Raw genomic sequence first — 14,778 nt, forward strand, 5'->3', positions numbered from 1 at the left:
CGAGCAGTGGTGGGGGCCGGGGGGGAGGACATTAGGTCCCTCCCATATTGTTATTTAGGGCACCCACCCGCACAGGGGTGGGGGCCGGGGGGAGGACATTAGGTTCCCCCCCCACTGGCTGCTCACTGTTTACTAGACACGCACCTACTCGCGATATAGCGAGTAGGGGCTGAATTTACTAATACTAAGTAATCTTTATCTACTAAGCGGCTGCTTATTTTATGTTATGTTTAAGAGATTTCCCTATCCACATTTGTTTGCAGGGCACTTGTCCTACTCTTACTTTTATTATGCAGCCCTCTAGCCCTTTCCAGGAGTTTTTTATAGTCATTTTTGTGCCCAAAAATTCGGGTCCCCATTGACTTCAATGGGGTTCGGGGTCAAGTTTGAGGCCTAAACTGAACTTTTTTTCAAATTTCGTCCAAACCCGCCTGACCCGATCATCCAGGTGTCCGCTCAACTGTATTTCCATGTTACCAGAGTCATACCAGTTCTAGAAGAGTGCAGCTCTGGATTGAGAAGGTGGCTATAGTCTTCAACAAGCTATATTACTCTGTGTTCACATTCCTCCAACCAATCAGAGTGCTCTGAGTCATATTACACAGCATGGGGAAATTCCAAAGAACATTCCCACACTGTGTAAAATGGCTCAGAGCATTCTAATTGGTTGGCTTGGAATCCACCCAATCAGAGTGCTGTGACAGGTAAATGTAGAGACTTACATGTCAGTCTCTTCATTTACCTGTCAGAGCACTCTCATTGGTTGGCTTAAACCAATCAGAGCGTGCTGAGCCAAATTGCAGGGTGTGGGAAGGCTTTATAAGCCTTTCCTCGTCCTGTGGAGCTCAATCTGCACCGTGCCCTCGCTGGGTGAAGATGGAATATTTTTTTTGCGTCAGTATTTTTTACATTTTATTAGTTCGACGGGTATTATGGGGGGGAGGTATTTTGACATTTAGCCCTGGGGTGGAGGACACCCGCTTTGTTAATTTAGGGCCCCCACCTGCCGCTCAGGAGTGGGGGCCGGGGGGAGGACAATAGGTCCCCCTCCATTTACATTTAGGGCCCGACCCGCCGCTCAGGGGTGGGGGGCTGGTGGGGAGAACAATAGGTCCCCCCAATTTACATTTAGGGCCCCCACTCACCGCTCATGGATGGGAGCGAGAAGGGGAGGACAATAGGTCCCCCTATTTACATTTAGGGCTCCCACCTACCGCTCATGGGTGGGTGCCAGAGGGGTGGGACAATAGGTTCCCCCTATTTTTATCTAGGGTCCCCACCCACCGTTTAGGGACACTATGTCCCCCAGTCCTGTTAACACTATGTCCCCCAGTCCTGTTAAGAGAAGCCCCACCATGGGGCCATTTATTGAGGGGGTGGGGGGGTTATTTATTTATTTATTTACAACAGTGAGCAGCCACAGGCAGTAGGGACAGATTTATTACTAATACTAAGTCATTTTTACTTAGTATTAGTAAAGTTGGGGGAAAGACCAAGATTGGTCTTTTGGTAGATAGCTCCCTGATACTGTGGGAGTTAGGGAGCTATCTACTAAGCGGCTGCAAGATGCAGCTGCAGCACAGATCGGAATTTGTACATTTGAATGAAATTTCAATCCAAACAAAATTCCAGAATTTCATCCTAACACGAATGGATGAACTGCTCTCATTCTCAATCAGATTTCTAAACTTAATTAGAAATTCACAGTCTTCAATTTACAGAGTACAAATCAAGATGCCTGGGACACATACTATAACAGAGGAAATAATGGAGTAAAACTCCTAACAAACAAGCTTAACCACCAATTTGTACAAGCTAAAATTGCTTTACTTCTTATGAGAAAGGTTCGAAACTCACCAACCCAACTCAAATTGTGAAAAAGCTAGCAGCCTACTCATGGGCTCTATACAACTCAGCACAACATTCAAGCATTTATTTCTGATATCACCCTCGAAAGCTTACCTGTCAACAGATGGAATGTTTGGAAGCACCAGTTTCTGAAGACAAAACCCATAAAGTGATTAACTCACTTTCTAAGCATAAATCTCCTGGCCCAAGCAGCTTCATAAATCAATACAATGAAATCACAGGCCTCTACAACCTAGCACAATTTTTTGTGCAGACTACTTCATTCTGTCCTTATCAACCCCATCAATTCTCTAACACACTTGATGGAATTACTGATGAAATATGGGAAGGTGTCCCATTACATAAACAATATAGGCAACACTCACTAGGTAAATTATTAAACAGTGAAAATTACTGAATTCCAACTGCATTGACAATTCGCAGATATACTAAAGCTAAATGCTACCGATTCTGTAGCATTTTTTGGTAATGGATTTGGAAAACCATTAATATCTGGATCTGAACTAATTTACAGCACAGGAATCTGAGATTAAGCAACAACCGCATGGAAGCTGAAGATAAACCGATTACGTCTGGCAAATTAAGACAAGTTCATTGATAATTTGAAGAACTATTTACCCGCTGGCCCCATCCTGTGCTGATTAAGTGAGGGCTGCTATAAATATTCATGGTGAAGGATCTAGTGCCTACACCCGTTCTCCACCCATGGACCTTAATTAATTATGAAAATCAGGTGAAATTTAAATGACCAAATTCCTACTGCATTGGCAATTCATTCAGGATACGGTCGGTCCAACCGATTCTGTAGCATTTGTTCAGATGTATTCCGAAAATCACCATCAGAAGTCTTCTTTCTTCTAATTATTCTCGTCATCATTGTAAAAAAAGGCCACATTAAAATCCATAATAACGGATGCCACTAATTAAAATAAAAATAAAATCTGATAGCAAAACAAAAAAATGCTGGAAAAAAATAAAACTGCACTGCCAAATAAGTTATTTGTCTTCACCCGTGGAGGGCTCGCCACAGATTGAGCTCTGATAGTGGGAATGTCTTTCTTTAGGCAAGCAAGCCAACCAATGAGAGCACTCTGACAGCCAAGTCCCGAGAGAAGTGACACGTTTCTAAGAGTAGGAACATCACAGATGTGCTTGCATCCAGGAAGTGGGCTCAGACAGGCCCATAACAAAAGTGAACCACTCCCGTTCTGCTGAATGAAGAGGACCAGCTAATCCACAAATCAAATGTAAAAAACAACAGCAGGCAACTCAGTGGAAGATGTAATTAGAGACTGTATTTTACTGGGCCAAATAGACTGGAGAACCACAAATGAATGTGCCTTAATCCTGTATATATTAGTGAATAACCTCATCAGTCTCATCCGATAAGCATATCATCTAACTAGCTGAAACTCTTGCAAAAATCTTTCCCTTTTAAATTGCCACACAACCACCATCTCATATCTGGGCGTTCAACTTGCCACCCATCCCACCAACTGATTCAACACACTCATTCAAAGTTAATCAACAAAACAAAGCTACCATAGAAAACTTATCCAAACTCCTGGCTTGCCATAAACTCCTGTAGCTCCATGCGCTCTCAGGTTTCCCTCACCAACTAATGCTCTCCACTGCTAAACATCTCTTTTATATTTGTAGGAACTTGGTGACAAAAATGATGCACAAAAGTCATCCTCTCTTTCTAACACCTATTACAAGAATGAAATTATTACCACTAGATTTGAGTCTAAATGCTTTTATGACAGCCAATATATCCAATGTATTTCAATTGTATGGCAACTTAATACTACAAAAGATTCTATGTCAATCTACTCACTTCCATCTTCTGCCTTGTTCACCCACTTAAGGATTAAACATCTTTTGCAATCGTACAATGCTGTGTTGCAAATATAACAGTACAGAATCTGGCTAGCAGAACACTGGAACTTACTTACAGCAGAGAATTCCAACAGAACAAAAATAAAGTGAGGTTTTACATTAACAAATGATGTTAGCTCATGAAGTTCCTAAAGGATCACTCTAGTGTCAGGAAAACAAACCCATTTTCATGACACTATAGTGCCCTAAGGGTGCCCTCACCCTCAGGGTCCCCCTCCCTTGGCGCTGAAGAGGTTAAAACCCCTTCAGCAGCTTACCTTTATCCAGCACTGGGCTCCCTCGGCGCTGGTGACCTCTCCTCCCCCGCCGACGTCCGCTCCCGAGTGGAGCGGAATGCACATGCGCGGCAAGTGCCAAGCGCGCATTCAAACAGTCCATAGGAAAGCATTTCTCAATGCTTTCCTATGGACGCTCTGCACGCTGGATGCGAAAATTGCATCCAGCGTCGTAGAAGCGCCTCTAGCGGCTCTCTGGAAGACAGCCACTAGAGGTTGGATTAACCCTGTAAACATAGCAGTTTCTCTGAAGGGTTCAAACCTGAGGGCCCTGGCACCCAGAGCACTTCATTGAGCTGAAGTGGTCTGGGTGACTATAGTGTCCCTTTAAATAGTCTGCATTTGGAGCTGCAAATGATCCAGGCGCACAGATTCCAAATTCAGTGAACATGGAAGAATGATGCTTTAGTGGCACTAAGATGTACTTAGATAGAAGGGATATAAAAATGTCAACATCAAAGTTTTGTACAGGGTAACAGAGGCTCATGGAATGCAAGAATCCAAAGCTTCAAGATGGCTCCAAACTCTGCAGTAACATGACACAGGCTAACTGACAAAATACTATGTTTATAGGCTATCTCTTGGTACCAATTGTCTCCTGCAGTTCATATTTAAAGGAAAACTCCAGTGCCAGGAAAACAATCTGTTTTCCTGGCACTGCAGGTTCCCTCTCCCTCCAACCCCCAATCCCCAGTTGCTCTCCCTCCAACCCCCCAACCCCACAATCCTCCGCACTGCTCCTCCTAATAGCTCCGTCGGCTGGTGGGCGAGACTGATCCCGCACACCGGCAGAAGAGACCTAATGCGCATGCGCGGCAATGCCGCGCATGCGCATTAGGCCTCCCCACAGGAAAGCATTGAAAAAGATTTTCAATGCGAAATATGAGGAAATGAGCGACGCTGGAGGTCCTCACACAGCGTGAGGACGTCCAGCGACACTCTAGCACAGGTTTCCTGTGCTATGAGTCAGGAAGTGACCTCTAGTGGCTGTCTAGTAGACAACCACTAGAGGTGGAGTTAACCCTGCAAGGTAATTATTGCAGTTTATAAAAAACTGCAATAATTACACTTGCAGGGTTAAGAGTAGTGGGAGTTGGCACCCAGACCACTCCAATGGGCAGAAGTGGTCTGGGTGCCCGGAGTGTCCCTTTAAATAGGCTAATTATGGTCGATGACCAGCCCCTTTCCGCCTGCCATGTATAAAATGATAATATTACCATATATCTTTCTAACCCAGCCCCTGCTATTAAAAAATACATATTATTCGCTAGCACATGTATAACTAATTATGTATGCATCCTTGAATAAAAATAGCAAAAAAAGTAATTTTTACAATTACGCAATGTAATGTAATAATTAATATAAATCAGATCAACCATAATTTAGATAGATTAGATTAGATAGATAGATAGATAGATAGACACATTATATTATTCTAAAACCCTGACATTTGGAGCTTAAAAAACTTAAGCTATTTTAAACAATTACTAAATACAAGTATATATTTTTTAAGATATGCAATAAAATCTAATGTTCTCAAACACAAAAAAAAAATCTCATAAATGTCAAAAATTGCTCTGGGCAAAATGAAGGCTATAGTATTTTTTTTTTTTTGATCTGCTGTAGCAGTTTCTAGTTATCAGGATGTGGTTTATATGAATGCTAAATGTTCTGGAATTACAGCTGTTACACTGATCAGTGATTGAGCCAGACTGGTGTTATTGCTCCATGTTCTTGTTGTACCTAGAGAGCAGTAAAGCCTCAATATAATAAAAGGCACCTGCATTTTAAATGAAATTTCAATTGAAAAACTTAACAGCCCTTCAAATTGCAGAATTTAACGCAGCCCAGTAAAGCTTAAATAACATTTTACCTCCACAGACTGAGGGTTCTGCATTCAAGGTGACTTGATGGTGTCGCGTGGTAAAATTATTTACAATTAAGGAATTTCTCTGGAGGGCTGCAGACTAGTTAGTGTTCCACAACACCTATGCAGGCATATGGTGACTCGTTTCAGTATTCATAGAAGCTCTTGAACCTTTATGGTAATTGAATCTGTTAGACTGCTGAGTGGAGCCAGCTTAAAAACTGTTAACCCAAAAGGTCAGATTTGTGCCTTGTTTATTTATCAGTGGGTGAAAGAGCTAAATCGGCAGCTTCTGTCACAGTCACAATAAAAAATCACCTACAATATTAACAGGGAGTAGATAAATTGCAAAACATGGGTGAGAATTACAAATAGATAATAGAAGAAAAATAATGGGATGCACCGTATAATGAGAAATACTGGAAATTTGCTTGAAATGTGTATCGAGGCTTCGACTTGCAGGGTATGGTATAGGAAGATGTAAACGTAGTTAATGTTTTATATCTAAATAAATTGTTATGTTATCTATTGTGGATACTTCATGTACGCCTTTAAAAAAGCAGGTTTATATTTACTAAAATGGAAATGACAGAGAACTGATGAGGGAATTGCAAGGCTAAGATACACAAACTTAAAAAAAAATCTATGACTCGACCATTTTTGCTTTTTTGACCACGAATCAACCTTTCCCTTGAGAACTCTACACAATCCCAAGTTTAGTAAAAGAACTCCTGAGACATCTCTTAATAGAAAATGTGCAAAAAACAGTGTATATTGTCAGGTGGGATGTTTTTATTTATTTCATTTATTTATAGTAAGAATGTCAAAATGTAGGTTAAAACAATCATGATTCAACATGAGTTTGAGAATTTTTTTAGCTCAGTTTAAAGGATTTTACTCCAAACACCTGAAGCACTTCAACTCTGCACCACATTCTAATTTTATAAAAGTGTTAATTTCTGTAGAATTCAGCACTTTTATAAGCCACCCTTGCTTGCTTTGAACTATCGGTCAAAGTAGAAGTGATGGAAAGTGGTTATCACTAGTGAGTTAAAGGGTTACTCCAACCTTTGTTGGGTGGAGGATCTCCCAAAGATTTTGAAGTACAACCTGTACAAAAAGGTTTCTCACTTACCTGGAATTCAGTGCCAGATGAAGCTTAGGACACTGCCTTCCACACCTCTCCTGACGTCAGTCAGGGCCTCACACGGTCCAATTACAGACTTCTCATAGAGAAGCCTGTGATTGGTTTGTTTTTCTGGCTCAGAGCGCATAATATCCAAACACAAGCTTCCGTTAAAACTAACTAATTATGTATGTAGTATAACATGGATATATCTTCATAAATGACTTTACAACATAATATATATTATGGGATTAACTGAGTAGTAACACCACTAATTTATTTGAAATATTTACTTTACACCAATGTTTTTAATACATCTGTACTGCATTTAATATACCATGTATATTAAATATGTTTGATGTTACCTGTTATATGTATATAAGTTATTATAAGTTAGTTAATAAGAATATTTTGTGTGTTTTCACAGGACCAGGACCTGTAGACCAACCTCTTTTCTCCAATATTAATTCAACATCACTAACCATTACCTGGAAACAACCTTCACAAACTAATGGTGTAATTACTCACTATAACATTTACCAAAATGATAGTTTTCTGCTAACTGTTCCAGGGACCAGCTTCGGCAGCACCATAGAAAATTTAATTCCGTACACAAACTACAAATACCAGCTTGAAGGATGCACATCTGCAGGCTGCTCAAAGAGTCTGGAGTCTTCAGTAAAAACCCTGCCTGGTGCTCCAAGTGGTATTTTACCACCTGACCTATACTCTGACACACCTACATCGGTGGTTATACGATGGAAGCCTCCAATTCACTCCAATGGTTTAATAGCAAACTATACAATTGAAAGACGGATGAAAGGAAAAGACACAGTGTATCAATTAGTGACTTTACCCAAAGATCATCCAATGCAGTATATAGATCGAACAACCGATATTAGCCCATGGAAAACATTTGAATATAGGATAGTAGTATCTGTCATTGATGGTGGAAACAATGGAAGTTCTTGGTCAGAAGTTACAACAAGACCATCTCGACCTGGTGGTGTGCAGCCTCCAGAGGTGTATATATTGGGACCATATACTGCAAAGGTAAGAAATGCATAACAAACATTGAAAATCAGAGGGGAGTGTAAAAATGTGACCGTAGAAATAAGCATGAACCCTATAAGAAGTAGGACAAGAACAGTAAAGAAAATAGAAACATAATGTACCAATTGTGGCCAAGCTTAGAATATTCATCACATAGATGCCTATGTGATGATCTGGGTGTTGTTCTGTTTGCTGTTTGATGGTGCATGGAATGGTAGAGGTTGTTGGTTGTTGTTAATTCTATGCTTTCAACTTTTAGACAGTGGAGTCAATTCTGTTTTGTGTGATTTAGCTATGCCAAGGTTTCAATGCCTATCCTCCTGCATTATACCGTGTGCATAATTGCTTCTTCTGAGTGATTCCTTACATGAATAATTTGTTTCATGTTTTGCCATTAAATTTCAGTCAACACCTTGACTGGATCATTCCACATGCAAGAGATGCTTCATGAAACATGCTTTCATAGTTGTCTGTGTTTAAAATCCCTAGCTGAGGTTCAGTTTGGGTGAAGGACAGATGGCTTGGCATGGTTTTCTAGGATGAATGGGTGCGTTAATGACTGCAAGCTTTCCAGGTTCAGAGGAAACACAGCAGCCCAAGTCATCTTTCTAAGCACCTTGCTTGACTGTTGAAACTTTTTGTGAGTTCTTCTGCCATTAGAACATTGCATCAAAAGTCTTGGAAATTAACTCTACATGAAATGATTGCTGCTTTTGAAATTTCCTTTTGTCTTATTTTTTTTTTATTCTTTATTTTTCATAAATATCGTCATAGTAGCTCAATTAGCATGTCTATATTTAACAGTAAGATATTCATCATGAGAGAAGCATGTAGAATGCTATAAGAAAGGTACACATGATATAAGAAAGGTGTGCAGTAAACATTAATAGTTCATCTGGCTAGTTGGTCCCTTGCCGGAAAAAGGGGTACAACATAGGGTTTAGGTACTCAATAGATTATATTAGCCCCCAGAAAGGTTTACTCACACACCTGACTCTACAACTGTGACTAGATGCACCAACAAGTGTCAGGTGATGATGGGGGGATGTACAGGTTTAGTTAAGTCCAAGTAAGACCCTGACTGGAAGTGCTCTATACCAAGAGATGGAACAGTATGTCCAAGGTACATCAGAGTGTAATAAATAAATGTTAACTTGGTCAATAGGACGAATACATAAGAAATAAGAAAATAAATCATATGGAAACAAAAAATAGATCAGAACATTATCAGCTTTAAGCTACTCTTGGGGAATTGTGGTCTTGGCAGTCCCTTGTTTAATCAGAGAATCCTCTCTGAGTTGCGGCCCCTCAGGTCTCCTCTTGTGGAGATGGTAGGCGCTTGGATGCCCGTGGAGGGAACTCAACCACTGTAGAAGGGTCCAGTCGGGAAAGGTTTGTTCTGTCTGTGTGTGGGGGTAAGATCAGGCCCGCTGTGCATAGGTGTGTGTGCAGTTCCCAGTAACTCTGTATGTAGTTCCCTGATGTGTGAGTGAAACAATTTCAAGGTCCCCCATCTGTACTGTATTCTATTTTTTCAGAGGAGTTCTAAGAGCGGTTGCAGGGTCTTGCGCCACTCGATGGTGCTTTTGGTCAGGCCTGGGAATAGGGATAGCGTGGAAATCTCAAATAACAAGGGTGTCTTCCCCCATGCAGCCGCCAGCAGGAGAGTCTTGTCTTGAAGAGACTGGAAACGGATTATTAGATCCGAATGTGCTGTAGTCGACGCCATCACTGGTTTAGGTAGTCAGAACATGCTGTCCAGTCGCACTACTTTGGCCTGTTTAGGCGATAGTAGAATGGCAAGCAAGCATCTGTTGAAATGCGGTATGTCTGACAAGCTTATAGAGTCTGGGATGCTGTGTATCTTCAAGTTATATCACCTTTGCTGATCTTCAAGGGCATCGGTACGATCGTTGGTGGCCTGATGTTGTTTCTAAATTTCTCCCAATTTGTGCTCCAATGATGTTATCCTAGAGTCGTGGGTGCTAGATGAGGCTTCCAACAGCGTGACCCAGTAGATTACTCTTTCTATTGCATCCTTATAGGCCCTGAGTCCTGCCAGTATGCTTTTTAATAGGGCAGCTGGGATCGTTTCCTCAGTGGTGGTGTGTGGAGGTTTGGATGCAGGTGATGGGTCAAAGGATGTCCCTTCTGCTGGGTCAATTGAGAAATCCTCAGAGGAATAAGAGTAACCATCCCCTCCTATAATTAACTTGTCCCATGGGGACTTTTGCCAGCACCGCAGTAGTTCCCCAATGTCATGGCTGGCAGGGCCTTTGTCTGCTTTTTTTTTATGTTTCCGACCCATGGTTGACTCCTGCACTGAGTGAATGTTTTTGTAGCTGGGTAGTGTTCCAATTTCTGCCCCAAAATTTTAGTTTTCTCAATATTAGGCAGAGAGCTTGGGAGAGTGTGTCCGCCCTGTTCCTCTGCTAACCCCGCCCCGCCTTTTGTCTTTTTTTTTTTTTTTTTAAAGCCATTTTCTCGACAATGTAGCTCTGATTTTATGTCAGTGGCAACTAAAAGTTAACATAATGGTTATGTCAAAACTTATAATCAAAGGTGATTCTACTGATATTGATGTTCAGTTCTTATTCTCAAATTTCTCTGAAGCCTGGTAAATTATTAGGTTAGGGTTAGGCTCAGAAGGCCCCCTTAAAGACACAACAAACAAATCAACACTTTCTCAATTTTGTAAGTTTGTTATACTCTCATTGAAGTATAAACTGTCTGAGTGACTGCAGGGGTGGACTGACCGGTCGGGCACTTCGGACATGGTCCGAGGGCCCGGCCGGGAGGGGGGCCCGCCATCAGGGGGCCCGGCCGCCCCTTTAAATGCTGCAGCCGCCTGAGCGCTCTCTTAAGAGCGCTCAGGTGGCTGCAGTTTCTCACCTCCCCTCCCCGTAGCGTGGCCGAGCTGCTCTGCGTCCGCGGTGCCGGCCGGATTGATAGGAAGGTGCACACACACTGAGTGTGCACCTTCCTGTCAGTCCGGCCGGGTACAGGAAACAGAAACTCCTGTTCCGCGCGGAGGGGGAGTTTCTGTTTCCTGTACCCGGCCGGACTGACAGGAAGGTGCACACTCAGTGTGTGTGCACCTTCCTATCAATCCGGTCGGCACCGCGGACGCAGAGCCTCTCGGCCACGCTACGGGGAGGGGGTAAAAAGAGAGAGGGAGGGAGGGGAGGGGGGGGAGTTAAAAGAGAGAGGGGGGGGAGTTAATAGAGGGGGGGTTAAAAGAGAGAGGCGGGGGGGTTAAACGAGAGAGGGAGGGGGGGTTAAAAGAGAGAGGGAGGGGGGGTTAAAAGAGAGAGGGAGGGGGGTTAAAAGAGAGAGGGAGGGGGGTTAAAAGAGAGAGGGAGGGGGGGTAAAAAGAGAGAGGGAGGGGGGGTTAAAAGAGAGGGGGGGGTTGTTAAAAGAGATGGGTTAAAAGAGAGAGGGAGGGGGGTTTAAAAGAGGGAGGGGGGTTGAGAGAGGGAGGGGGGGTTAAAAGAGAGAGGGGGGTTAAAAGAGAGAGGGAGGGGGGTTAAAAGAGAGAGGGAGGGGGGGTTAAAAGAGAGAGGGAGGGGGGTTAAAAGAGAGAGGGAGGGGGGTTAAAAGAGAGAGGGAGGGGGGGTAAAAAGAGAGAGGGAGGGGGGTTAAAAGAGAGGGGGGGGGTTGTTAAAAGAGATGGGTTAAAAGAGAGAGGGAGGGGGGTTTAAAAGAGGGAGGGGGGTTGAGAGAGGGAGGGGGGGTTAAAAGAGAGAGGGAGGGGAGGTTAAAAGAGAGAGGGGAGGTTAAAAGAGAGAGGGGAGGTTAAAAGAGAGAGGGGGGTTAAAAGAGAGAGGGAGGGGGGTTAAAAGAGAGAGGGGAGGTTAAAAGAGAGAGGGGGGTTAAAAGAGAGAGGGAGGGGGTAAAAAGAGAGGGAGGGGGGTAAAAATAGAGAGGGAGGGGGGTAAGAAGAGAGGGGAGTAAGAAGAGGGAGGGGGTAAGAAGAGAGAGAGGGGGTAAGAAGGGAGGGGGGAGTAAGAAGAGGGGGAGTAAAAGAGGAAGGGGGGAGTAAGAAGAGGGGGAGGGGAGAGTAAGAAGAGGGGGGAGGGGGTAAGAAGAGGGGAGATTAAGAAGAGAGGGGGGAGTAAAGGGGGTAAGAAGAGGGGAGGGGGGAGTAAAAAGAGGAAGGGGGAGTAAGAAGAGGGGGGAGGGGGTAAGAAGAGCGGGGAGGGGGTAAGAAGAGCGGGGAGGGGGTAAGAAGAGGGGGGAGGGGGTAAGAAGAGGGGGGAGTAAGAAGAGGGAGGAGTAAGAAGAGGGAGGAGTAAGAAGAGGTGGGAGTAAGAAGAGGGGGAGGGGGAGTAAGAAGATGGGGAGAGTAAGAAGGGGGAGTAAGGAGAGGGGGAGGGGGGAGTAAGAAGAGGGGAGAGTAAGAATGGGGGTAAGAAGAGAGTGGGAGTAAGAAGGGGGTAAGAAGAGGGGGAGGGGGGAGTAAGAGGAGGGCAATTGCCCCCTCCCCTGTCCGCAGGCACCGTGCGGGCAGCCGGCAGGGGAGGGAGGAAGAGAGGACCCGGGAGCTCAGCCTGCAGCTCCTCTGGGTCCTTCTTGCGCGAGCACAGATCGTTGCCGCGGTTACCACGGCAACGTTACGGCTCTTGCAAGAGTAAACTCTAGCCCTGGAGCTACGGGCTAGAGTTCACTCTCAACACTGTGACCACCAGGTATTCCTGGTGGTCGCAGTGGTGAGAGTGAACTTTAGCCCCATAAACACACTGCCCCCACACCATACACATTCACACACTGCCCCCCATACACACACACTGCCCCCACACACACCATACACACACACTGCCCCCACACACACCATACACATTTACACACATTGCCTCACACACACACACACACATACACTGCCCACCCATACACACACAGCCCCCCATACTAACATTGCCACACACATACACAGCCCCCTCGTACACACATTGCCCCACACACCCTACACATTCACACACTACACCCCCTCACACACACTGAACCTTTCACACAGACTGCACCCCTTACACATTGCACCACTGCTCCTATACCCTACTACAGCCTCATATCCCAGCAGACCCCAGGTAAGTTGTCAAACTGTTCTTAAACGGTTTGACTACTTACTCTGGGAGGGGGGCCCGGCCCTCCTGGCACCATAACGACTACACAGAGTGGTAGTGGTTATTGTGCATGGATTATTTCTTTAAATAATCTAAGAGTGCCCCAGTAGCCAGCAAGCCAGCCAACCCACAGGCCAGCCAGCCCACAGGCTGGCCAGTAGACAGCCAGCCAGCCTACAGGCCACCAGTTAGGCTTAAAGCCAGCAACCCCACAGCCTGCCAACCGCAGCCAGCAAGCCACAGCCTGCCAACCGCAGCCAGCAAGCCACAGCCTGCCAGCCAGCAAGCCACAGCCTGCCAGCCAGCAAGCCACAGCCTGCCAGCCGCAGCCAGCAAGCCCACAGCCTGCCAGCAAGCCCACAGCCTGCCGGCAGTAGCCAGTAAGCCCACAGCCTGCCAGCAAGCCCACAGCCTGCCAGCCGCAGCCAGTAAGCCCACAGCCTTCCAGCAAGCCCACAGCCTGCCAGCCGCAGCCAGCAAGCCCACAGCCTGCCGGCAGTAGCAAGCAAGCCCACAGCCTGCCAGCAAGCGCACAGCCTGCCAGCCGCAGCCAGTAAGCCCACAGCCTTCCAGCAAGCCCACAGACTGCCAGCCAGCAACAGTAATTAAGGTAAGAGGAGCCAACTTGGCCTAGGTATCAGCTATGTTGTGTTGCTATATTGTGAATAGGAACCAGAGTGTTGGAGAGACCCCCCTCCAGGCCCCATTAGACTCCATTGTAGTCTCTAATGGGACCTGGAGGAAATTCTTTCTAACACACTCTCTAAAGGACACTGAGATAGCCTCTGCTAGAATGCTCCTCCCCTCCATGGCCCATTAGCCCTCAATTGTAGTCTCTACTGGGGCCTGGAGGCGACTGTTTCCAGCAGCGACACTGAGATGGCCTCTGTTAGAAAGACCCCCTTCCAAGCCTGTTAGACTCCATTGTAGTCTCTAATAGGGCCTGGAGGGGATTCTTTCTAACACACTCTCTAAAGGACACTGAGATAGCCTCTGCTAGAATGGCCCATTAGCCCTCAATTGTAGTCTCTACTGGGGCCTTGAAGGGATTATTGCACTTTTGTTCCTTGTGTCTAAAGATTGTGTAGGGCGTGGCTGGAGGCGGTGCATGGAGGCGGGACATGGGTGGCGCTTGCTGCGGAGTATGGGTGGGGCCTGTAAGGGGGCCCTTGATTTATTTTGCCCGGGGGCCCTGAGGGTTCTCAGTCCGCCCCTGAGTGACTGCCACTAGAGATGCTTTTTGGTAGCAATGTAAACACTGCCTTTTTTCTGAAAAGCCGAGCCCACAGTGGAGTAACTTCTGTAACCTCTACCCAGTCTGACAGGAAGCAATTCAGAGCTCCGTGCATGTACTTCCTGCCAGACTGGGTAGATGATACAGAAACTGCTCTACCATGGTTCGCAGATCGTCCAAGCTACATGCAGTGACCATCATGAGGGGTCCTGTGGGTATTTTTATGAACCTATACAAACTAATTATTAATAGGGCACACAAGGGTTATAGAAGACAGTAGATAGACATATTTCTCAATGAGAAGATATGTCCAATGCCATCACAAAGCTTTAGGT

At 45.1% G+C, this 14,778-nt stretch overlaps 1 protein-coding gene across 1 annotated transcript in view; it reads left to right on the forward strand.

Annotated features, from left to right (window-relative positions):
* The window catches only part of USH2A (usherin), an 800,771-nt gene that overhangs the window by 521,026 nt on the left and 264,967 nt on the right, over positions 1-14,778 (forward strand). Inside the window, exon 41 of the mRNA XM_063441883.1 lies at positions 7,464-8,089. Coding sequence (XP_063297953.1) covers positions 7,464-8,089 — 626 coding nt within the window. The remainder of the gene's footprint in view (positions 1-7,463; positions 8,090-14,778) is intronic.

This window comes from Pelobates fuscus, chromosome 2, assembly GCF_036172605.1.
Source record: "Pelobates fuscus isolate aPelFus1 chromosome 2, aPelFus1.pri, whole genome shotgun sequence".
NCBI lineage: Eukaryota > Metazoa > Chordata > Amphibia > Anura > Pelobatidae > Pelobates > Pelobates fuscus.